General features: G+C 47.6%; 1 protein-coding gene across 2 annotated transcripts in view; it reads right to left on the minus strand.

The window, feature by feature from the left end:
* Positions 1–1,841: 1,841 nt before the first annotated feature.
* Positions 1,842–26,860, minus strand: part of LOC137616461 (protein FAM136A) — a 97,807-nt gene continuing 72,788 nt past the window's right edge. For both annotated transcript variants that reach the window (XM_068346255.1, XM_068346256.1), the window contains one exon: positions 1,842–3,586. In XM_068346255.1, coding sequence (XP_068202356.1) covers positions 3,470–3,586 — 117 coding nt within the window. In that variant the 3' untranslated portion in view covers positions 1,842–3,469. The remainder of the gene's footprint in view (positions 3,587–26,860) is intronic.

Genomic DNA, 26,860 nt, shown 5'->3' on the forward strand with positions numbered 1-26,860 from the left:
GTGTGCTAGAGTGTACCCTCAAGCAAGAGAACTCTAACCCAAGACAGTGGAAGGCCATAGTACAAGAGGCTAGGGCACTACCCAAGACTAGAGAACAATGGTTTAATTTTGGAGTGTCCTCCTAGAAGAGCTGCTTACCATAGCTAGTCTCTCTTCTACCCTTACCAAGAGGAAAGTGGCCACTGAACAATTACAGTGCATAAGTTAACCTCCTGAGAGAAAAAGAATTGGCCAGACTATTCAGTGTATGTGTAGGCAAAGGGAGATGAACTGTAACCAGAGAGAAGGATCCGATGTAGCACAGTACTGTCTGGCCAATCAAAGGACCCCATAACTCTCTAGCAGTTATCTCAGTGAGTGGCTGGTACCCTGGCCAACCTACTACCTAAGCTAGAACTCTTCAAACAAAGAAGTACCCCTTCTAAGACACCAATTGCCGAAGATGGCCCATTTCCTTTGATAGACAGGTGCTTAGGACAGTCGCATACTCACACGGAGACTGAGCCAGGGGCATACGAGGATGATTACAAACAATCATGGCTGCTTGGAGAGAAGCTGATTGCTTGCTTTTGAGGGGAAGACTTACATTTATGACCTCTAAGAGTTAATTGGTCACAATTCTTGTGAGTGCAGATAGGAAAATACCAAGTTCCTTTTAACAAAGCCACTTCTGTACCTGGTAAAAAGTGACTTTGTACCTGGTAAAATAGGCTAATCTGTCACCTCTCGGTGTGGTCTTCACTTGGGCGTACATTTAAGAGATACTTTAACAATTCTCAAAAAGAAGTGTTCTTGTATTGTGGAGGGAAGAACTACCTGATCTATAAAATCTGAAACAAAAATATGATCTTCCCTGTTAATCACACTCATGGGGGGGGGGAGGGGGGAGATGGATACCTGTTAAGGGTCATATAAGCTGGTAATACCAGAGAATTTTGTAAAATCTCTAACTCTGTTTATAAAAGAGCTGAAGACAAAGGATCTATACATCATTGTGTATGATCTATGGTTGACTAATCCCAACAGGTGAAAACACATCAACAAAATCATGCACAAAATGGCTGTCTCCTTTGGGTATCGGATTATCAGGAAATTTAAATACAAATTAATCTGAAAGATAAAGGTCAAGAGTTGGGAAGGAAGATTTCTACTTCTTGCTTTCAGCAATCCCTCTTAGCTTTCTTCTTCCGACTATTCTATTTTTCCCATTGAGAATGCGGCCAAAATTACCTCAACTAAGCGGACAAAGGATGGGGCTCTACCTCCACTAGGCTCATGAAGGTGACACAAGGACTACCTATAAGAATGGAGCATATTCTCATATTCACTAAAGAAATACTCGTAATCACAAATACACTGAGTATAGAAAAAGCACAAAGCAAAGCATAGCTTGGACAGCGGGCGAGCAGCATGTGTAACTGGAACGATGACCAGGAGCAAAGTAATGAGTCACACTTGACTAAGCAGGGTGGGATGTTGGCAACCATACAATGTGAAATAATTCCACAATTTCCTTGAATTTGGTCATAATCAAACAGTAAGAGTAAACCCATTCACATGACGATGATTTGCATCTTGCGTAGGAACAAAGAATTGTAAAGTAATCACAGCAAAATCCGCAGATCGTGAGTCTCCAAAATTTCCTCTAGGCTACCAAAAATCCATATTAGAAGAAAAGGATTCTCTGAAATCCTGTCATTAAAATGGGGTTAATATTCTTTACTTGGTACAGTATTTATCTCGCTTGCAACAGCGCAATAATTTTCCCAGCTACTGACAGTCCCTATAGCAATTACGTTAATTTTGTTTCCCATATTGTGTAAGTGTAAAATTAGATATAATTCTATATTTCCACATGACTTTATTCTTACAAATCTTATTTACATGTTAGAGCCTTAAAATTTACTTGTCATCCCAGTTATTTTGAAATTACATTTAGCTTTTTTCTAAGTCAACTCACTTGAGAACAGATCAGAATGGGTATGTTAATTTACATATTAAAAGGTTGGTAAACTGCCTCACACATTGAGGGACGGCATTGAGTCAGAAAGACAGAGAGCATTGCTGTAATGCAAAAACACATACAAATGACAAATTATGGTGCAAATTCAATGTAAATGTATATATATATATATATATATATATATATATATATATATATATATATATATATATATAAACAAAATCAAAGGATTGTTAGACTGACAAAACAAATTGATTGGTTAAAACAACATAACATTTAAAACAAAAGGTTGTATAAAAACTAATTTTTCTCACTGCAAGTAATGTGTAGAGTAAATAGTGGTAAAGGCAAGAGAAAAGTGTTTCATAAGTACATGGATTGTATGAAAGCAATGTACTAAACCCCATATTCATTAGGCTTATAATTAGCATGGTTCTGAGGAAAAGCTTTATGACATGATGCTCAAAGAAAGAGACAGATTCCCCCAAAAATATTCAACTGTACAGTGAGGAAACGATTGTGCATTTTTCAGAAAACACAACCTCTCAAGGAACCAGGTTTCCCCACTTCAAATATCCATACTCTTTAAACTGTATCGTGCACTTTTCAGTGCATTTTCCTCAGTATATTATGTCTTACTTATGAGCACTCTCACCCTTATAAATAATTCATACATAACTATGAAAATATCACAACAATAAACATCATATCCTAAAACCAGCGACTATTGTCAAGAAATAAACTCAGAATTCAACAATAAATGTCAATACCTACTTAAATGTCAGAAAATCTGTCTACTATGACTGAATTAAAATCCATTTCAAATAATCCAACCAAAAGTTACTAAAATCTAAAAAAGAGATTTAAAGCACTAAAATCCTGCATGAAGACATAACTGAACTCTAACCTCAAACAACCTGACTACACTATAGCACCTTTGGACATGAACAAATTTATGATACTGTAATCATAGGTTCACTCATTCTACATATTAATGGTTTTCTTTAAGAGAGCAACAATTTCCATATACTCTAAAAAACCTAAAACTTTTTATCTTTCCTATACTAGTCACATGCTGTTTGCCACATACCATTTCATATACACAAAAGGCTTTCCCATATGTACAGTACATTTATTCATTCATTCTTTAATTTTTCACCTGATCTGAGACTTCAATATACAATACAGTAACAACAATAATTTTCTGATTCCCAATACCATCATAAAAATATGCAAAGATTTCTATTAGATAAACCAATCAAGGTTCAAAAACAGATTTTCATGCTTCACAAGTTATAGAACATAATTTCCACTTCCATTCCTACGATGCTTGGCACAATCTCTAGTCACAACAGATCCCCTTGATTGAGGGCAGGGAACACCAAAAGAGAAAATATATTTATTTTAATTACTCAATAAAGACCTTATTTGAAGGTCAACAATATTCACAACTGTTATACTAACCCAGACTGAAAACTTTTCAACAATTATATAAACTACAAGGTTCTACGAATGCTTCGATAAAATATTTGCAATTCTTTTTTTCACGGAGGGCATCAGTAGAATATGGTCATCCACACACTGCATTGCACAACCTTCAAACTCTGCTTTGTAAACAGCTACCTGTAGAGAAAGGACAGAAAAACTGGGTGAGAATCAAATTAAAATGACCAATTCATAATTACAATGCCTAACAGCATATATTTCAATAGTGGACCAAAGACACTTTTTTTAAGTAGCATTATAAATTCAGAGAGAAAAAATGCTAAAGTAATCTATATATAATGGAAAAAAAAAAAAGAACCAAAATTGTAGCAATTTTCTCATTCAAGACGTTTATTTTCGCTCCTAAAAAACTGAATCACCTTTCATTAAAATATAACAAATTTGGAAATAATTTGTATTTTTCCTAACATACAAACCTGGAGCTATTTATACGGGCATTACTTTCGGCAACGTTGAAAACCGGCCAAAACAATTTTAGTGAGGGATAATTACCCCATCCGCTAGTTAGCAAGAGGGGGTTGGAGTAGACTGGCTACCCCGCTCGCTCACACCTGACCTGTCGGTTGAGTAACCACTTTTACTTTCTGGCAGGACTTCTAGGGGGACAGGGTGGCAGGCCAATTTGTATAAATAGCTCCAGGTTTGCATATTAGGAAAAATACAAATTATTTCCAAATTTGTTATTTGTTCCGACACAGATACAAACCTTCGCTATTTATAGGGTGACTTACTCTTAGGAGGGAGGAAGTTCTACCAACTAGCCTTGGTCATGACCCGGGGCTCCTTCTAAATGATTTTGATCTAATTAGAAGGAACCCTACCCTCGCTAAAATCAAAGTAGTTACAAGGTAACTCACTGATAGCGGCCTGCAGAAGCTTGTGTGAGAGAGACTCGTGGCTTGTCTTCACGTAGGAACTCGAGGATTCTAAGACATATCCAATACCCTCCCTCAAGAAGTATTGGTGACGTAACAAAGTATTCATTCATACCCAGGATGCATAAGGGAAATGATTCTTACCTGCAGAGGGGTGAGGTCAGCTAAGCTTCGGTTTTGCGGAGCTATTTCCCCAGGGGGGGGAGGAGAAAGAAAGAAGTGAGCCAGACATTCTTTTCATTCACCCTAGACTAACCCCGGTAACCTCAGCCCTCAACCCTCTGCTACTTGTCCATCAAAGGAGCCTGAGGCATTAGATCACTTGTTGTGCGGCCACCACAGGACCAATGGAGAAGGTTTCCATGCTCCTGTGCGTTACGTCTTTCAGGTAGTGGGCTGTGAAGGTCGTCTGACGCTTCCACACGCCCGCTTGCAATACCTGTGCCATAGAAAAATTCTTCTTGAACGCCAGAGACGTTGCAATGCCTCTGACGTAATGAGCTCTGGGTCGGTTGGACAGAAGAGGATCTGGATATAGAGCGTATTCGATTACTTTCCTTATCCAGGAGGAAATAGTATTCCTTGTAACCCTCCTCTTGACCTTCCCCGTGCTGACAAAAAGTGCTCGTACATGGGGGCGAGCTTTTGCTGTTCTTTTTAAGTAACACCTCAGACTCCTCACTGGACATAGTAACAGTTGGTCTAGATCTTCGGTTACAGAACGAAGAATCTCTATCCGAAATGGGCCGAACCTGGGGTCCGGCACACCCGGATTTTGAGTCTTGGCTACAAACTCAGGGACGTAGTTAAGGATTACTTCTCCCCATCTCCAAGAGTGGGAGACATCAGCAGATAGGCCATGAAGTTCACTGACTCTCTTGGCCGAAGCCAGAGCGAGCAGGAACACCGTCTTCCAAGTGAGGTGGCGATCTGAGGCCTGGCGTAGTGGTTTATAGGGGAAGCCCTTCAGAGACCTGAGGACCCAAACAACGTTCCAAGGGAGAGGTCTTAGCTCTGCCTGGGGACAAGTAAGCTCGTAACTGCGTATGAGCAAAGAAAGTTCCTACGAGGAGGAAATATCGACTCCTTTCAGTGTAAAGGTGAGACTCAAGGCTGAGCGGTAGCCTTTGACTGCCTAGACCGAGAGAAGCATTTCTTCCCGAAGGTATACAAGAAATTCCGCTATAGTTGGAACAGAGGCATCGAGGGGAGAGATTCCCCTTCCACGACACCAACCACAGAAAACTGACCACTTCGCCTGGTAAACTGCCTCTGTGGATCTCCTGAGGTGTCCAGCCATTCTTTTAGCAACCGGTTGCAAAAAGCCTCTCTGTGTGAAGAGGTGCTGGATAGTCTCCAGGCGTGAAGTCAAAGCGAGGCTATGGCTCTGTGGAAGATGTTGGCATATGGTTGTTTGAGGAGGTCGTGCTGTGGAGGAAGCTCCCTCGGGATCTCCGTGAGGAGATGCAGAAGGTCCGAGAACCATTCTGCGTGATGCCATAGCGGAGCTATGAGGGTCATTTGCAAGTTATTGCTTGCTTGTACCCGGTTGAGGACTTTCCTCATCAGACAGAACGAGGGACGCGTAAGCGTCCAGGTTTATCCACCATTGTTGAAAAGCATCTTGCCAAAGAGCTTGGGGATCCGGGACTGGGGAGCAGTACAACGGGAGCCTGAAATTCAGGGCCGTTGCGAACAGATCCACAGTCGGGGAACCCGACAAAGTCAGGACTTTGTTGGCTATCAGAGGATTCAAAGACCACTCGGTGCCAACTATCTGAGTCGCTCTGATCAGCTTGTCTGCTAGCACATTCCGATGAAGCGAGCTGATAGTCACCGAGTTGTCCTCTGCCCATCTGAGTATCTATACTGCAAGAACCTGCTACGAAAAGGTACCGCCCTGTTTGCTTAGATAAGCTACTACCGTGGTGTTGTCGCTCATCAGCACCACGGAGTGCCCCGCCAGGACCTGGTGGAACTCTTTGAGGGCCAGAAAGGCTACCCTCATCTCTAAGAGATTTATGTGCTGGTACCTTTCTGATTCGGACCATTGGCCAGAGATGTAATGGTGCAGCACGTGAGCCCCCCACCCTTCTTTTGATGCATCCGAAAAAAGCATCAATTCCGGGGGAGAGATGAGAAGATCGACCCCTTTGCAGAGGTTCGGCTCCGCCAGCCACCACCTGAGGTCCGACTGTTCCTCTAGCCCTATGCGGACTAGGTGATCCCGGGAATCGGGGTGCTGGTTCCACTGGGATTTTAGTCGCCACTGGAGGGATCTCATCCTGAGGCGACTGTTGAGGACCAGTCGGGTCAGGGAAGAGAGGTGACCGAGAAGGCGAAGCCAATACAGCGCCGGGAGCTCTTCCCGACTGAGGAAGACCTGTGCTATCTCTCTCAGTTTCTGGATCCTTTCGTCTGATGGAAACGCTTGCTTAGGGTGTCTAATCGCATGCCTAGGTATACCAGTTCTTGAGAGAGGAGCAGTTGAGACTTCTCGAGATTTACCACGATCCCCAGATCATGGCAAAACCTTAGAAGCTCGTCTCGGTGGCGGAGAAGGGCTGCCTCCGAGTCTGCTAGAATCAGCCCGTCGTCCAAGTATCTTAGGAGACGGATGCCGACTCTGAGTCCAAGATGATACTAGAGAGAATACTCTCGTGAATACCTGGGGTGCTGTGGAAAAACCGAAACACAGTACCCTGAACTGGTAATGCTTCCGATTGAACATGAATCTCAGATACTTCCTGGAAGACGGGTGAATTGGGATCTGAAAGTATGCGTCCTTCAGATTTATAGAGCACATAAAGTCCTGGGGTCTTATCGCTTGTCTGACTGTTTCGGCCGTCTCCACCCTGAAAGGTGTCTGTTCGACAAACCTGTTCAGGGCTGAGAGGTCAATGACTGGTCTGCAGCCTCCAGACGCCTTTTTCACAAGAAAGAGTCGACTGTAGAAGCCTAGGGACCCGTCGAGGACCTCCTGGAGAGCGTCCTTCTCCAACATGGCCTGGACTTCTGCCCTGAGGGGAAACTCCTGTGCGGATCCCTTCGCACAGGAGTTCAATGGCATCGGCACTCGATTCCGTGGAGGGAGAGAGAGCGTGAACGGGATACGATACCCTGAACGAATCACCTTGACCGTCCGGGGTTCGACCCCGTGGTGAAGCCACCTCTGCCAGCAGCTTTGCAGGCATCCCCCCCCCCAGGGTGGGCAAATGGGAGGATTGCCTGTCTTATTGGGACCGTCCTCGGCCAGACCCTTTCTTACCCTTTCCAACACGGAAGGAGTTTTTGCTGTGAAAGGCCTGCTTGCACTCTTTTTACCCTGCTGTTTTGGGTCTCTAGCCCTTTTCGGCGGCGGGTTTTGCTGTGCTTTCTGCTGTGGCTGAGAGGGGTAAGGTCTAGCTGTTAAAACCTTTTGGATGAGGGAGTCCTGACCTCTCTGCCACCCACTCGACATCCTCGGGATGGAACAAGGAATTGCCCTCGAAAGGAGCATTTCTCGACTCGCTACTTCGGCCTGAGGGAGATGTCTATAGAGCTTGCTTATGACGGCATCTCTCCTCTTCAGGATAGTGTTGGCCCAAAGGTTCACTACCTGATGGGAGAGGAACTCGATGGCTCGAGTGCCAGACAATAGGAAAGTCCCCAAAGACTTCCTGGAGGACTCCCGAGACAGGTTTTTAGACCGCATCAGTTGTCCTAAGGATCCTAACCAGAAATCCAGCCACGAAGTAGCCTGCATGGCGTACTTCACCACCTTTTCCTGGTTTAGGATTTCAGAGGCCGAAAAGGAGACAGGAAGTCCCTGGTTTAGGATTTCAGAGGCCGAAAAGGAGACAGGAAGTCCCAAAGTTTCTCGAAGGGGGTGGCCTTCGAGAGTGCCTCTATAGAGTGGTCGAGAGGCAGCGTTGGAAGAGATTCCCCGAGGAACTCGTAGTACCTCCTCTGAAACACATACGGAGGAGGTAAGAGCTTGGAGGACGAGTTGGAGTGGAGAGAAGAGGTGGACCCAGTTGCCTGGGACACAGCCTTCTGTTTGGCACTCTTCAACCCCTTTGACCAGGGCAAAGCTGCACTGTTCTTATGAGGTTTCTGAGTGCCATAGAACTGGTCAAGGACCATTTCTTTTCCATCTAGAGGGGTTGCGGATGGATCTGGAAGACCATTGATGGAATGGATGCAGGCTAGGACATGCCAGAAGGCGTGTTCCGACTCCTTCCTCTCATCCTCTGTAAGCTTAGAGCTAGCGGCTGCTGGCTGAGCGTCGTCCTCGAGATCGCTCTGCCTTTCCACGTCCAAGCTCTCATCCATAGGAGCTCGGCGTTGGTCGAAGTCATCAACTGTATAGACTGGGGATAGGGAGACTACCGGGAAGGTGCTTGCTTCCGGCTGCCTGGGAGGCAGTGAGGATGGAAGCCTGGCCGAGGCTTTGGGGATGGTGAACAAATCCTTCGGTTCCCTCCTAGGAGGCGGGAAGTCCTCTGTTCCCAAGGGCCTAGAGGACTCTGTCGGCTTATGGGTAGAATGTAAGTCCATTGCCGTATGGGGTGAATCCCGTCCGGTTGCAGGTCGTGCCTCCTTAGACGCTATCTCGACGGGTAAAGAACGGAAGGAGTCTCCATAATAAGTAACCCTATCCTCGACTTCCTTCATGGCTTGGCGCATTACACTGAATAAGGTGCTAAGCCACGGGCGGTCACGGGCTCCTGAGGAACTAGGGGGAAGGTCCTTAGGAAAGGACTGCTCCCTAGGTTTAGGGCAGGTTTCCTAACCCTCTTGTCTGATGGAGCCTTCCCTACAGGCAAGATAGGCACAGGCTTACCCTTAGGAATAGGGTCTAGGCTCGGTCGCAAAGGCGACCGTTGTCTCTGTTGAGGCCCAAGGGGCTCGAGAGACTGATTGTGAGTGTCAAGATGGTCGTGTGCTCTTGCGCCGAACTGTTGGTAGGCGGAAGGGAGCTCATGCGCTTGCCTTTCCCGATTGCGCGCACCTTTTTCGCGCTCCTGGAGCGCATGAGGTTGTTCGCACACCTGGCGCGCATAAGGTTGCTCGCGCGCAAGGCGCGCATAAGGTTGCCCGCGCGCAAGGCACGCAGTGTGTTGTTCGCGTGCATGGCGAGCAATACGATGTTCGTGCATATGGCATGCCATAGTCTGAACCCGCGCCATGATCGCCATTTTGTTTGCGCGCGCCAAGACGGTCGTGCGCGCCAAGTCGATCGTGCACGTCGATTCAGTCGTGCGCGCCAAGTCGATCGTGCACGTCGATTCAGTCGTGCGAGCGAGAGCTCTCAGGTTGTTGAGAGAACTCACTGCTACGCTCATCGGAAGGTTCACGATAGCTTGTGTTGTGTGAGCGCGAACGATCGACACAACGAGAGTTTCAAAACTCTCTGTCATAAAAAGAATGACTCTGGTCACGAGAATCCGAAAGTTCAGCATGAACTGTGTTGCGTGAACCCGAAGGATCAACGCAACGAGAAACCGGAGTTTCTCTGTCACAAAACACCGAAGTGTTAGGGCGACTATAGTTACGAGAACCCAAGGGTTCAGCGTAACTCAGGTTACGAGACCCCGAAGGGTCAGCGTAACAAGGAATCGAGGTTCCTCTGTCACAAGATCCCGAAGGATCAACGTGACTGACGGTACGAGAACCCGGAGGTTCAACGTTACCGTCGTTACGAGAGCACGAAGGACTTCTGCTGTCATGAGAACCCGCAGGATCAACATGACGAGAGCCCGAAGGCTCACGACCACGCCAGCCCAAAGGGAGATCACGAGACCCCGAAGGGTCAACGTGAGGAGAACCAGCAGGTTCAAAAAGACGTCTCCTCACAGCCCGAGGAGGAGAACGCCCGGGGTGGAGAAGGGTTACCCACCCCTCCACTCTACGAACTTCCGGAGAGGAACGTTCAACAGACTCCGCCCGAGGGGAGACTGATTAAGATCAACAGATAAATCCTCCGCAGGGAAGGAAACTTCGCCCGAAGGAGAACTACGCTTATAACAAGGTTCTCTTTCCTCCCTTGGAGACGAACCTAAAGCGTAAGGAGATTGCCGATGCACAGAGGCAACCTTCTCTTGCAAACGAGAGATATGTTCCCCCGAAGGGGAAGCTCGCCTTGGAGAGAGCTCTGCCACCGCACCTGGTGGGTTAGCTAACTCCTCGGCGTCGGAACCAGACCTAAGGTCTGGAAAAGAACAGTCGCTCCCTGGGGGAAGAGAAGGAGCCGTTCACTAGGGGAGCCGCCATCATTGTCTATCCCACAGGGTTGACCTGGAGTCACAAGCCCTGCGCTACTGCTTGACCGTACCCTGGAAGGGCCTGGTCGAGGATTAGCTTCGGGCAGAGATTTGGGCGTAGAGGAAGCAGAAGCCAGCGATTTCTTCGATTTCGAGGAAGACCCTGATAGCGAAAACCTCTCCCACTGGGAGGCAGGCCACACCCTAAACTCAGAACAGGTGTTGTCCCGCGAACACTGAGTTCCCCGGCAAGCCGGGCATAAAGGATGTGGGTCTGTCTCCAAGGACGACATGAAGGTGCCGCAGCGGCGGCCCTCAATCCCTAGACATGTCCGCATAGCGGGACAATAACCATACACACACCGACACACAAGAGAAAAAGAAAAAGTAATAAAGTCAAGGCAGTTTGTTTAACGGGAGAGAGAGACGGCACGCCTACACTCTACCGAGCTAAAAGTAAAAGTGGTAACTCAACCGACAGGTGTGAGTGAACGGGGTAGCTAGTCTACCCCAACCCCCTCCCGCTAACTAGCGGATGGGGTAATTATCCCTCACTAAAATTGTCTTGGCTGGTTTTCAGCATTGCCGAAAGTAATACCCCTATAAATAGCGAAGGTTTGTATCTGTGTCGGAACAAACCTACTTTCAGAGGAAGAATTATACAGTAGTGTAAAAATACTATGTTAGTTTAATTCAATTAAATAGAATTCTATTGTCCATATATGTAATTTGCCTTGGTTTTGAGTATTAAACTTTTCATATACTAAAGATAATAGATACATTCAAAATCTTCATGCAGTAAAACCCAATTGGCCCAATTAAACTTCCACTAGCACAAACAAATTATCTTGAACATTTCTTTAATCTGTGACAAATGAGAAAGTACAGCACTTAATATATGACAAATTTGAAAGTAATCTGCATTTTTCCTAAGGATACAAACATTTACCTAATCATAAGGGTATTACTTTAGGCGAAGCTGAAACGACGAGTCACTAAAATTTAACAAGGGTCAACTACCAATCCCGCTAGTTAGTAAGGGGTAAGGGGGTAGCTAGCTACCCCTCTCACTCACACACTTGTGACTGTACTTCACTTTGTTTGGAGGTAGACCTTCAAGGGGGACAGGGTTAGCGGTTAAGTTTGTATAAATAGTTAAAGGTTTGTATCGTTAGGGAAAATACAAATTGCTTCCAAATTTGTCATTTGTTCCGTAACTGGAATACAAACCTACACTATTTATAGAGGTGACTAACCCATTAAGAAGGTAGATGTCCCTGCCAATATGACAAATTCGTAGATAATTTGTATTTTTCCTAACTATACAAACCTTAGCTACTTATTAGGGGTTACACTTTTGGCAGAGCTGAGATGACGAGCCATTAAAATTTAGCGAGGGTTAACTACCCATCCTGCTAGTTAGCGGGGGGTAGGGGGGGGGGAACTTGCTACCACTCCCATTCACACACCTGTGATTTAGTCACTTTGCTTGGAGGTAGGACTTCAAGGGGGATAGGGATGGCGGGCAAGTTTGTATAAATAGCTAAGGTTTATATAGTTAGGAAAGATACAAATTATCCATGCATTTGTCATTTGTTCCGTAACTGGAATACAAACCACGCTATTTATTACGGGTGACTCACCCATTAGGAAGGGTGGCCGTCCCTGCCAATATGGCTTTTAGCTTTGCCTGGGGGCTCCTTATCTGAGTATGTTAGTACTCAAAAATAAGGAGTCCCTGCCCTCGCTAAAACCTTGCTACGCAAGGTCCGCGGCCTACGCAAGCTGTGTGTTGAGACATGAAGAAGTGTGACTGTCTAGGTAAAGTTATTCCGAGTCTATGTTAGAAAAACCTGATGTAACCAAGACTTTCCCAATACCATCTTCCCAGGGTATGGGGACGCAACAGTGTTAGCTTAATACTAGGTATACAAGGTAGCATGGTTTACCTGCAGTGGTTTGAGGTAAGCTTATGCAGAGAACCCAGGATGCTGCTTTCCCCACGATAGGGTAGGATGAAGAAAAAAATAAGAGCCAGTCAAATCTTTTCATTCACGCAGACTAAAACCGGGTAACAGTGCCCTCAACCTTCTGCTACTTGTCCAATAAGGAGCTTGAGGTATACAACCAGCTGTTGTGCAGCCACTACCGGAACGATAGAGATCATATCGAGTTCCTGTGGGTCACGTCTTGCAGGAGAAAGGTTGTGAAAGTCACCTGGAGCATTCACATCACATCTTGTAAAACCTGCGTCATAGAGTAATCTGCTAAGAAGGACCAGAGGCACAGCTATGCCCCTGACACTGTAAGACGTCATGTCAAGATGATGTTTCGGTGATCCTCCTCTAGTCTCTCCTAGTGCTGATGACAAGAGAAGGGACCAGAGTGGGCTGTTGCCGTTTTCTTTCAGTAAAGTCTCATACCTTGCCCTGGGTACAGTAACGGATGATCTGGATCGTCCGTTACCGAGTGGAGACTTGTGTAGGATCCGTCACCTCTGGAGACTGTGTCTGGCGACATACTCAGGGACGAAACTGAACATTGTCTTTCGCCCTTCTCAATAATGGGCGATGTCGAAAGAGAGACCATGAAGTTCCTTGACTCGTATGGTTGCTGTCCGAGTGTGTAGGAACATTGTGTTCTTAAATCAGGAGAAAATTTGTTGCCTGGTGAAGTGGAACATAAGGAGGTCTCTTTAGAGATCAGAGAATTTGGACCATGTTCCGAGAGGAAGTTCTCAATTCCGACTGGAAAAAGTGCGTATGAGTTAGGAAAAGTCTATCGATGAGAGGGTGTCCCTTTCTTTCAGTTTGAAGGTGAAGGATCAAGGTTGAGTGATCATCTTTACCTGTCAAAACTGAATAAGGGGGTCTTTTCCTCTTGTATATACTCGAGGATTCCGCTATTGCTGGAATACAGTAGATGTATCAAGTGAATCGGTGGTCTGTGAGGCGATGGTGAGTAAAGATCAGCAAGCTGATTATGGTCCCCCCTGGTTGGTCAGAGATGAGCAAGCTGAAGATGGGCTGGCCTGAGATCAGCGAGCTGAGTTCAATGATCGAAGAAAGATGAGCTGCCCATCGGTGATCTAGTGATCAGCAAGCTGATGATTGGTTATTGATTAGCAATCGGTGATTGGAACGCTAGCAATCGGAGATCGTTAGTCATTGGAGGGACTAGAGGTCAAAGATCAGCGTTGAGCTAGCAATTGGCGATCAGGTGATCGGCGTCCAAGCAATCAGTAAACCGTGATCTAGCCATCAGCAAATAGTGATCTAGAGATCAGACTGTTGATGCTTTCCAGTTTGCTGATGGTGGTCTGTTTTCCAGTTTGCTGACGGTGGTCTGTCAAGGAAAAAAGAAACTTCAGAAGAGACAGGGACCAAGGATTCCCCATTTCGATTCCCCTTGTAAGATGGAATCTTTGGGATCTTGAATCCTTCTGTGAAGCCTTTTTCCTCTTTTCCCGGTGGTAATGTTATGTGTTTGTGGGGAGGAATGGGGCAATGGTGACTTGTCAAAAAAGTTTTATTCCTTTTTACTGCCTATTGTGCGAGTGTGTAGGAGAGTACTGGAGCGATGGCACACAGGATGATGCTGGTGCTCAATTTCTGCCTGGAGAGCAGGCAAACGCTGGCTCTTAGGCAAGACCTGGCGCATTGGATCTGCGAGCACTGACTCTTTGGCAAGAGCTGGCGCATTCTATCTGAGACCGCAACTGCGCAGGAGGGCACAGGAAAGTTGCATAAGAGCGCTGGCGTGCAGTAAGGCACCGAGTACTACGTGGAGACTGATGGCGTGCGCGCGAGAGACTATTGGCGCGTAAGAGCATTGGCGCGGGCGGGGAAGACCGTCGGCACAGGGAAGACTTCGGCGTGCGCGCATGGGAGACTGTTGGCGTACGCGCGCGAAGATAGCGCTAGTAGGTTGGCAGGTCAGCTGGCAGGACGACCAGAAACTGAGATGAGCCCTTTGGAGGGGGCAAACATCCCTGATGAAGACCGTAAAGGTCCACAAAAGGGTCCACGACCGAAGTCCAAGGTCTAACAGCGGCGTAAGGTTGCGTTGGTAGATCGGTAGGTTAGCTGGTAGGACGATCAGGAACTGGGATGTGCCCTTAGGAAGGGCGAACATCCACTGATGGCAACCGTGAAAGGTCCATAGAAGAAACCAAGACAGAAGTCCACGGACTAAGTTGCAGTGCAAGGTTGCACTGGTAGGTCTGCTGGTAGGAAGATCAGGAACTGATGAAGCCCATGAGGGCCGGTGGACCAGCAAGCTGGCCTTAGGAAGAGTCCAGGACTGAAGTGCACGGACTAAGTTGCAGCGCAAGGTTGCGCTGGTAGGTCTGCTGGTAGGATGATCAGGAACTGATGAGCAGCGTGATCCTCCGAAGAGGTGTCTCTAAGAGTGGCCTCTCTCGCAAACAAGAGAGGTGAACACTTCATAGAAGAGACTTGAAGACGCCCATGATAATGCCCCTGAGGGCCGGTGGATCAGCAAGTTGACCTTTAACAGTAGCGATCCTCCGAAGAGGAGTCTCTATGAGTAGCCTCTCTCGCGAACGAGAGGTAAGCACTTCGTAGAAGAGACTTGCCAAGACCGTGCTCCGCCCCTGAAGGAAGAGAAACTCAGCAAGGGGGGAGAGAAGTCTGGGCGAAGGCAGCAACAGGAGTCGGAGACGATGAATTTACTAAGATGCGGGAAGTTCTTCGTCGGAAAGGAGAAACAACCTCATACCTGGGGAGGAAACTTTCCCTCGGAAGGGAAGTTGTCCAACCCCTGGAGGCGAACCTCTTTTAGCGTTCTAAGATGATCTGAAGTGCTAGTCATGTTGTCACGGGAGTACTTCTAAGAAAAGGGATGACGCCCATGACGACGTCCTCTGAGGGATGGCAGTGACAGCAGATTCCCCCGCCATGAACAGAACAGCTCCGCTTCGTCAGCACTCTTAGTCGAACGAAGAAAAGCTGCATAGTTAACTAGGAAAAAATAAAATTAATTATATAACAGAAATTCCATAGGGAGGAACTCTGAAGAGGAACCCCGAAGGAACAACAAACGTGAGAAGGGGGGAACGGAGTAACTGTAATAAAAACAGAATTACAATTATTTAATTCAGCTAGGAATATTCACTAATAGTGAGAATCACTGATCCTCCGAAGGGATGTGTTCCCCACGGAAAAAAGCTGAAAAGAAAGTTAAAATTACAATTATAATTTCACTAAAAATAATTCAGACAAACAATCGGAAAAGCAACCTAAGCTGCGCACGGGAAAGGAGCTTCCCCAATGAGAAGCCTTGAACTCTTGGGGGGCTTGCTGCGACGTTCCTTCATCTCCGCCGTCTCTCTGGGCTTCCACGAGATCGGCAAAGATGGCGCTCACCTTGTGCGAAATTACCGACTGCGTGAGTGTATCACCAGTGATTTCCTTCTCTTTAATCCATAGAAGAAGGAGTCTCTCCATCTCGTCGTTTATTGAGGTCCTTCCACTGGCAAGGACAGTCAAGCCTTTAGAAGACTTACTTGCTTTAATGGCTTCCTTGTTCTTGATAATTGTACCAATCGTAGACTGGTTACGGCCATACTTACTAGCGAGGGTAACGATGCGCATGCCTTCTTCGTATTTCTTTATTATCTCCAGCTTCGTTTCCATAGTAATCATCTTCTTACTTCTCACTTTAACATCACTAGCAATCTTGGGACCCATGGCTAACGAATTAAAGTTATAATTAAGCACTAAAATGCACAAAAAATACGATATTGCAAGCACTCACACGAGATCAAGTCTTTACGAAACGCACACGAGATTCTGAACTGAGCGTGCGTATAACAAAGAGAGAGAGAGGCAGCATCTCTCTCAGGCATTGTGGGAGGGATTTCGGCCAATAGCGTATCAGCATCTTAGTGACGCCGTGACACCGACCAATAGCAGACCAGCTTCTTAGTGACGTATGCAGTGATGTATGAGCATGGTGGTAGGCTAGTGACTCGCACAGTCATACGCGTAAAAACCGCCAAGTTTGAGTTTTGGAATTCGATGCCGTAAGGTGGCGAAAAATGTTGTAAAGAGGGGACGAAAAAACATCGTATTTCACACCGTAACGTGAAAAAAACGTAAGCAGGGGACGCCGTACCCCGAGGGTCTACTGTATATACATATACATTAAGAATGTTTTCATGCATATACATGTACTGTATAAGAAAAAATAAGTTAAAAGAAAAAAATAAAAGGCAGTCCAGAATAGGCGAGGAGGGAGAGAGGAAACAACCGCTCTCCATCCAAGCCAAAGGTAAAGTGACTAAATCACAGGTGTGTGTGAACAGGAGTGGTAGCAAGCTAACCCCCGCTACCCCAGCTAACTAGCAGTGTGGGTAGTTAAACCTCGCTAAATTTTAATGACTTGTCATTTCAGCTCCGCCAAAAGTATAACCCCTAATAAATATCACAAATTTTAAGTAATTTGTATTTTTCCTAACAGTACTTACCTCGAACCTAGCCTCCTATCTAGGGTCGATCCCTTTTCCAGCCAGTCTCTCGGTCCGAAAGGCCACTCCCACCTCCTAAAGTATAAGTCTCCTAAGAAAGTAGTTCGAGGTAAGTACTCCGTGTTGGAACAAATCACAAATTTTAAGTAATTTGTTTTTTTCCTAACAGTACTTACCTCGAACTACTTTCAGGTTATGGCCCACCCATCCTGCCCCGAGTGCCTTACAGGACTTTTGATACCATATCTATCATAAACTTACTGATGACCGAGACCTGGCCACGCACGCTCACTGACCCGGGTCGCCTCAGGGCGCATATTCATCCGCTACAGAGGGACCCACTATAGAAAACAGAGAAAGGGGAAACTACACAAAATTCTGGTCTGTTGGGAGGAGAATCCACAACTCCTTCGACTTCAGTCCTCCTTGCTTTTTCACGTAGGCCACCACCATGGCGTTGTCGCACATCAGAGCCAGGGTGTTTCCCCGGAGTAGATGGACAAATTCTAGACATACCCTTTGAACGGCCATCAGCTCTAGCACGTTTATGTGACTGCTTCTCTCCTCGAGGGACCCCTTCCCCTTCGCCAACTTGTCGAGAAGTTGGGCTCCCCATTCCTCCTTTGGTGCGTCCGTGAACAACAGCATCTCCGGAAGGTCGATCACGAAGGGCATTCCCTTGAGGGTGTTCGTCCTGTCGTGCCACCACTTCAGGACTTCTTTTGTCTCCAGGGACACTGGAACTACTTTGTGCGGGGACTCGCCCGGGGTCCAGAGCTCCTTTAGGTTCCATTGAACACCTCTCAGTTTGAGTCTCCCCCGGGGGACTAACTTCTCCAACGACACGAGGTGGCCTACCAACCTCTGCCAGTCTTTGACTCTCCTCGGCTGGTCCGCTAGGAAGGGTAGAAGTATCCAATCCAGATTGTCCAACCTCTTCGAGGAGGGGAAGGCCCTCACCAACTGGGTGTCTAGAACCATCCCCAGGTAGGTCATCCTGGTGGAGGGCATCAACTGAGACTTTTCCAGGTTGATGGTGATACCCAAGTCCCTGCAGAACCGTAGAAGCTTCGCGCCTTGCTCCCTCAGTACTCCCTCTGAGGCTGAAAGTAAAAACCAGTCGTCCAGGTAACAAATCAGGCGGATGCCCTGTTCGTGTGCCCAGACTGAGACTGTTGTGAAGACACTCGTGAAGACCTGAGGAGCCCGAAGCATAGAGTTCTGAACTGCAACACTTGGGTACCCCACTTCACCCTTAGGAACTTCCTGCTGGAGGGGTGGACAGGGATCTGAAAGTAGGCGTCCTTGAGGTCTAAGGACATCATGAAGTCCCCTTCCCTCAAGGCTGCCATCACCGACTTCGGGGTGTCCATCTTGAAGTCAGTTTTGCACACAAACTTGTTGAGGGCCGACAGGTCTATGACCGGCCTCCAACCCCCTGTTGTTTTCTCCACCAGGAAGAGTCTGCTGTAGAACCCCGGGTTGGGGTTCCATCGCCCCTTTGGCGAGCATGGCCGACACTTCCTCCAGTAATGCCGCTCTTCTTAAGGGGTTCTTGGGCGCCAACCACTCTGCCTGTTGGTCCGTAATTAGAGGGGGCGGTTCCGTTAGGAAGGGCAGGCTGTACCCGTTCTTCAGTACTGCTACGGTCCACGGATCTGCTCCGTAGTCCTGCCAAGCTTGCCAAGAGTGTTTGAAGTATCCCCCTACCTGAGGCTTTGGCAGGAGTAGGGGGCCTCTCTACCTATCTTCTTCTAGAGGCGCGGCTGGAGCGTCCTCTCCTGGAGTTGAAATAGGAGGGCCTAAAGGAGGCTTGCGGGGTTGAAACTCCCCTACGGAAGGGCTGCGGGGTTTGGTGCCAAGACACCGACTGGGACTCTCTCCTCGGTTGGACTGGTGAAGAATGGGACGAGTGAGGGCCGTCTGAAGCGGGCCACCTGTGAGCTGGGCGTCTTGCAGGCGGGGTCTGGGCTCCCCCGCTTCTTTGAGTTTCCTCACCCTCTCCATCACCTCTTCGACCGTCTTCAGGGGGAAAACGGACTTGCCCCACACCGGCGAGTTCCTCAGTGACCTCGCCTCCCGCTCTGGTAACCTACGTAACAACTTGTTCAAAACTGTGTCCCGTTTCCGTAGGACCCAGTTGGCCGCTTGCGAGAGGGACTGAAAGGAGAGGAATTTCAAGGCTTTACCCCCCAAGCTGATCACCTCCTGTAATAAGGACTTTTTTTCAGGAACGGAGAGGCCATGTGAGGACTGGAACCCCACCAGTCCAACCAAGAAGAAAAGTTGACCAGGTCTTGGGCCATATCCTCCATCATGGAAGCTTCTGCTGGCGAGAAGCACACCGGAGCGGAGGATTCCCCTATCTTCTGCCACTCCTTGATTTAAGATGGCGATAGCTGGCTCGATTGCACGGGGACCTCCTTGGCGACCACCCGGGACATAAAAGCGTTTCTGCGTTCTAAGTCCCGGTAGAAGTTTGGAGGCACCCTGGCTCCTGGGGGCATCCGCTTGGCTGGCTATGAACTTATCAATGTGGTTCATACCCAGCTTCACGTCCGGTGCCAGAGGGAGGGTTAGGGACAGCTTCTGCTGGACGGGGTTGTCCACCAATCTGCTCAGTCCGGAGAACCAGGCCTGCTTTGGCGAAGGCTTACGTTCGTCCAGCCTATGGTGTCGCCTGATGAGGGCCAAAACCTTCCGGTAGGAGGAAACGTCGTCTGAAGAGCACTCTCCTCTTTCTATGAGGCCTTCCGTTACCTGGTCATCCGCATGGGGAGCTTCGTCGATAACGGATGGAGCCGTGTGGGAAGCTCGAACCTTCCTCTCATGTCGAGCCACTGGCGCGGCGACTTGTAGAGCGGGCGGATCCGCTGGGACGGGAGTAGCCGTCATGGGTCTACTCCCTCCCGCGGAGCTCCGCAGAGCAGGGGGCTTCCCCAGATCTGCTGGCTGGTCCTGCTGCTCGGGGAGAGCCGTCGAGGGACCGGGAGCTGGGGCCATACTGCCGGGCCGAAGGAGCGGCTCTTTCCGCTGGGTGGATGGAGCCGGTGCCTTCGCGGACTTATGCTAAGTGAAAGTCACCTGGTGGGTTGACTTCTGGCGACGGTCGGGCCTACAGGAGAAGCCGTGTCGCAAGGGTGAAGAAACGGCTCTAGGGAGCCACCTGGAGGCGCCAGGAGTGGTGGCTGCTTTTAGAAGTTCGCTCCGGGGCATTGTGACTCTCACCCACTTATCCCTTGACAAACGGGTCTTCTTGTATTTCCTCTTGGAGGTTCTAGCGCGTTTCCTGGAGTGGGCAGAGCGCGAGCGGGACCTCTTCCTACGGGACCTCACCCACTTCCTCCTCGAGTCCCTTGGGCCTTCATCTTCCGAGGAGAACGAATCCGATGAAAAGGAGGAGAACGATGACGGGGAGGAAGACGAGCCCGCTGAGTCCACTGATACATCTAATGCTGCTGGGGGATCCTTGTGTCGTTCCACTGCCGAAGGAGGCTGCAAAAAGACGGGCGGGAGCGTTGAAGATGGCGCCGGGGGAGACCGAGGCGTTTTCTTTGGAGCGAACCAGTTGTCGAACTCTTCCTCTAATCTCACGGGCGACCTGAAGGGCGTCCTGGGAGCCGTCCCAGCAATGGAATCCGAATTCGACGACCCTGCTTCTTTGTCGGCTTCTCCCCCGGTCACTGAAGCACCTGAAACACATACCCACGATGCGGGGGATGGGGCCGTAGCAGGCTTCCCCCACATCGGATCTTCGGCCGAGATGGGTCCTGTAGGCACCAGGACCTCGTCCCCCAAACACACTCCCGCCCCCCGGTCAGGCCCCCCCCACATGCCTGAACCGACACAACATCCCCCACATCAGGAATATCAGACTCCTGGGGAAGGGCAATGGGCCGCTTCCCCGCAACGGACTTACCTCGTCCCCTACTCTTGGTAGGGGAAGGCAGTAGGGAACTTCTCTCGGGCGACGCTAATGGGGAGGAGATGCTAGCCTTCTTGGGGGATCTCTTGGCTGCCTTCTTTTTCTTGGTTCCGTAGAGAACCCACTGGATCTCGGGCCAAGCCTCGCACTCTGGACACGTGGCTGAAGGGGAACAAACACTGCCCCTACACGAAGAACACAAAGTGTGAGGGTCGACCTCAGGCTTCGACAGAAACGCATCACAAGATTTACCGGCCATAGGCCCGGGGCAACGACGAGGATGCTCCATAATTGAACACTAAAGCACCAAGCGACACAGCCACACAGAAGAAAGAGGTAGATAAGGTTAGGGTAGAACACGTGGGGACCGCGTGGGAACACAAAGGGTCGCACTGGGTGAAGAGAGCGCGGCGAGATGTTAATCACGTCGCGACCAGAAACTTACTGATGACCGAGACCTGGCCACGCACGCTCATTGACACGGGTCGCCTCAGGGCGCGTAGTCATCTGCTAGTATGGGACCCACTATAGAAAATGGAGATAAGGGAAACTACACAAAATTCTGGTCGGTTGGGAGGAGAATCCCAGATACCCCTAAGAAAGTAGTTCGAGGTAAGTACTCCGTGTTGGAACAACTGGCTTTTTGGCTTTACCGGTCAGTGGTGGTGATGAGCGACTACACCACAGTATAGTCTTACATCAAGAAGCAAGGAGGTACTTTTTCGCAGCCTCTATACGATCTAGCAGTAGAAATACTGACATGAGTCAAAGTCCACTTGATCTCACTATCAGCCCGCTTCATTCCCGGTAAAAGGAATGTGCTTGCCGACAACCTGAGCAGAGCAATTCATATAGTGGTTACTGAATGATCTTTGGATCATCTAGTAGCCAACAAAGTCCTGACTTTGTGGAATTCTCCGACGGTGGATCTGTTTGCAACTGCCCTGAACTTCAGGTTCCCGATGTACTGCTCCCCAGTCCCAGATTCCAAGGCTTTCTGACAAGATGCATTCCAACAACAGTGGGACAACATCGACGTTTATGCCTTTCCCCCTTTCTGTGTGACGAGAAGAGTACTCAGCAAGGCCAGAACATCGGTCAACCTCTCAATGACCCTTACAGCTCAGCTATAGCATCATTGCGTAATGGTTCCTGGACCTTTTGCAGCTCTCGATGTAGCCTCCAAGAGAACTTTCTCCACGACAATCTACTCGGCCACCCACATGTCAACATCTACCACAAAGTCGTAGCTTTGCTACGACTTCACTCCTGGAGACTATCCAGCATCTCACTCTGGGAGGATTTTCGCAACAAGTTGCGAAGAGCATGTCTGGATATCTGTGAAAATCTTCAGCATCAGTCTACCACGCAAAATGAAATGTAGTTGGTGTCGTGGAAGGGGTATCTATCCACTCGACGCCACTATTCCAGCAATAGCGGAGTTCCTTATGTATGTGGGGGAGGAAAATGTGCCTGTCAGTTTCGGAAGTGAAAGGCTATTGCTCAGCCTGGAGCCTCGCCTTTAAACTGAAAGGAATGGACATATCATTGCTAGAACTTTTGTTACTCATACGGGGTTACGAACTTACCTGTCCTCAGTTGAAAGTTAGACCTCCCCCTTGGAACGTGGTTCGAGTTCTTAGGTCTCTAAAGACCTCCCTACGAACCATTACGCCAGACAACAGATCGCCACCTTACTTGGAAGATTGTGTTTCTACTCGCCTTGGTTTCGGCCAAACGAGTCGGTAAACTTTATGAACTCGCTTATCACATCGCCCATTCAAGGGGTTGGGGAGAGGCAACGTTTGGCTTTGTCCCTGAGTTTGTTTCCAAGACTCAGAATCCAGGGGGTATCATATCCTAGATTTGATTCCTTTAAGATAACGAGCATCCGCTCTGTAACCGACGATCCAGATCATCTGTTACTATGCTTAGTGAGGAGTTTGAGGCTCTACCTTCAAGGAACAGTGACAGCTCGTTCCCGGTTGCCTTCGATCCTCGTCAGCACCAGGAGGATCAAGAGGAGCACTAAAAATACAATCTCAGCATGGATTCGCAGAGTCATCGACCATGCTCTGAATCCAGATACTCCTCCAACACGTCGACCAAGAGCACACGATGTCAGGGTTGTGGAAGCGTCAAACAACTTTCACTGCCCATTACAGTACTTGCAAGATGTGACCCATAGGAGACTCAATACGTTCTTTATCACTCCTGTCGGCACACGCGGGTACTGAAGACTGTTGGCGCACGCGCGTGCAAGACTATTGGCGTGCATGCGCAAGAGCATTGGCGCACGCGCGCGAGCAAAGACTAATGGTGCGCGTCCGCGCAAGAGCGTTGGCACGCGCGTGGCAGGTTGGCAGGTCAGCTGGCAGGACGATCCGGAACTGGGATGTGCCCTTTTGAAAGAGCGAACATCCACTGATGGCAACCATGAATGGTCCATAGAAGAGTCCAAGACAGAAGAGCGCGGACTAAGCTGCAGCGCAAGGTTGCGCTGATAGGTCTGCTGGTAGGATGACCAGGAACAGAAGATGACCATGAGGGCCGGTGGACCAGGAAGCTGACCTTAGCAGAGTGATCCTCCGAAAAGGTGTCTCTATGAGTGGCCTCTCTCGCGAACGAGAGAGGTGAACACTTCGTAGGAGAGACTTGCCTGAGACTGTGCTCCACTCCTGAAGGAAGAGAGACTCAGCAAGGGGTGAGAGTAGTTGAGGCGAACACTGCAACGGCAGTGGGAGTCTGTGAAGTGGTAGGATCACCAAGCTGACCTTCAATAGTAGCGATCCTCTGAAAAGGAGTCTCTATTAGTGGCCTCTCTCGCGAACGTAAGAGGTGATCAATCCGTAGAAGAGACTTGATGATGCTCATTAGTTGATAACGCCCATTAGGGCCGGTGGATCATCAAGCTGACCGTCAACAGTAGCAATCCTCCCTACAGGAGTCTCTATGAGTGGCCTCTCTCATGAACGAGAGAGGTGAACACTTCGTAAAAGACACTTGACGACGCCCATTAGGGCCGGTGGATCAGCAAGCTGACCTTCAACAGTAGCGATCCTCCGAAGAGGAGTCTCTATGAGTGGCCTCTCTCGCAAACGAAAGAGGTGAACACTTCGTAGAAGCGACTTGATGACCCCCATTACGGCCGGTGGATCAGCAAGCTGACCTTCAACAGTGGCGATCCTCCGAAAAGGAGTCTCTATGAGTGGTCTCTCTCGCGAACGAGAGGTGAACACTTCATAGAGGAGACTAAGACTGTGCTCCACCCCTGAAGGAACAGAGACTCAGCAAGGGGGGAGAGAAGTCTGGGCGAAGGCAGCAACAGCAGTCGGAGATGAAGAATTTATCAAGATGTGGGAAGTTCTACCTTGGAAGGGAGAAACCACCTCACACCTGGGGAGGAAACTTTCCCTCGGAAGGGAAGTTGTCCAACCCCTGGAGTCGATCCTCCTGGTTAGTGTTCTAAGATGATCTGAAGTGCTGGCCATGTTGTCACGGGAGTACTTCTAAGAGAAGGGATGACGCCCATGACAACGTCCTCTGGGGGACGGCAGTGACAGCAGATTCCCCAGGCATGAACGGAACAGCTCTGCTTCGTTGGCACTCTTAGTTGAACGAAGAAAAAACTGCATAGTTAACTGGAAAAAAAAAAGTTAATCATTTAACAGAAAATTCCCTAGGGAGGAACTCCGAAGAGGAACCTCGAGGGAACAACATAAAATAAGTATTGCGCCCTTCATTCCCCAGTCGACATCCACGGGAGAAGGGGGGAGCAGAGTAACTGTAATAAAAACAGAATTACAATTATTTAAATCAGCTAAGAATATTCACTAATAGTGAGAACCACTGATCCTCCGAAAGGAAGTGTTCCCCACGAAGAAAACCTGAAAAGTTAAAATTACAATTAAAATTTCACTCAAAATAATTGAGACAAACAATCGGAAGCGCAACCTAACCCGTGAACGGGAAAGGAGCTCTTCCCAATAGTACACTGTTGTTGAAAGGTGAACGACCTTGGGAAGAGAAAGACTAGTCAATCTCTAAGAGGCCACATTCCCTTCACTCAGTAATCCATGTTTCCCGTAGGAAAAGGGAAAAGTCGAAGACAATAGTTGAATGAAGAAGGTCCAGGAGATGATGATTCCCCTGCGGCGGCCGAGTCAATGGTTATATGCCGACGGGAAGACAGATGGACCAGAGAGGGAGAGGTCGTTCCCCACGAAGTGGAAATGTGCTGGCCTTGTTCCAGTGCTAATGTACACAAGTGTCGTTGTCGTATATGTATCACAAGCACAGCACAAACACTGAAAAGGAAACTTATCACATTTCTATACACATATATATACATAAACATTAAAAATGTTTTCATATATATATATACATGTATAAGAAAAAAGTAAGTTAAAAGACAAAAATTAATGGCAGTCCAGAATAGGCGAGGAGGAAGAGCGGAAACAATCGCTCTCCATCTGAGCCAAAAGTAAAATGACTAAGTCACAGGTGTGTAAACAGGAGTGGTAGCAAGCTACCACCCCCACTACCCCCGCTAACTAGCGGTGTGGGTAGTTAACCCTCGCTAAATTTTAATGGCTCATCATTTCAGTTCCACCGAAAGTATAACCCCTAATAAATAGCGCGGTTTGTATTCCAGTTACGGAACAACTTAATATTGTCCTCAATCTTGCAAATGACTATGACAACGGTTACACCAAGGGCTACAGGACTTATGCCATATACTCCATTCTATAGGCAACCATAAAAAGTAGAGTAAGAGCAGATGATGGCCATAGCATCAACCCCTGTTCACGACAGGAAAAGTGCACATTTGCATTAGGCAATAATGATTGTACAAAACTAGCTAAATCCCCTATTTCTTTCTTTGAATGTTTTTAAAGGCACTTTCTCAGCTGTACCTTTATCAGAAAAGGTTTCAAACTATCACCTTTCACCAGGAATATTGTAACTCCCCTTTCCGCAGGATGGTTTCAATCCATTTACAGGTTTCAAACTTACTCCTGCCCTAGGAAGGTTTTCAGCTCTTTCCTTTTTCCTAGGTTAATTTCAACAAAATCCCATCATAGAAAATTTGGAGTACTGTACTACCATTTATCTAGGAGTTTCAACCTGACATTTTTTGTGCTTTGCATGATCACAGAAGATACTTTTACAATTAAAACTATCAAAAATTAGCTTGCATGGTCCAGATTAAAAATGACTTACCATCATGTTACATAGAGTACTAACAATGAAAATAAGTTAAAAGTATACTGCATATATGATTTCATGTGGCTTTTCAATAGTAGAACTTGGCCTTTACTCTTAAGCACATTTTGTTGTGGAAAAAGTAAGTATCTCCTATTAAGCTACATTCCATGGTTAGCCCTTATAGGGTTAAAAAAATATCAATACACACACTTTAGAAGCAAGAGCAAATTTAATGACTCAGTAGTAAACATGCATCTGTGGGCAATCCATATCACTCCACAATTATATTAGAGACTAAAGAAAATTACTTAAGGATTTTTGTGATGCCCTGAAATTTCTCATAAAATCAGAATTTGTTTACTTAAACTAAGGGGAAAAACTGTTTATATGACAAACATTAGGGGCAAAACAGCAGTTTATATGAAAAACAATCATAAGCCAAATATATGATAGCATTTTCCTCACAAATATTAATATTATACATGTTATAAAAACATAAAATTACAAACACTTGTAAATCTATTCAAAAGTTGAAGATAAAAATATAGTGAAAAAAAAAAAACTTGAAATATTAATATAAACCAACTATGTGACTTGAAGGCGTTATTTAATAATTATCCCCCTAAACAAGGAAATTATGATGCATCA

Source organism: Palaemon carinicauda, chromosome 22 (assembly GCF_036898095.1).
Source record: "Palaemon carinicauda isolate YSFRI2023 chromosome 22, ASM3689809v2, whole genome shotgun sequence".
Taxonomy (NCBI): domain Eukaryota; kingdom Metazoa; phylum Arthropoda; class Malacostraca; order Decapoda; family Palaemonidae; genus Palaemon; species Palaemon carinicauda.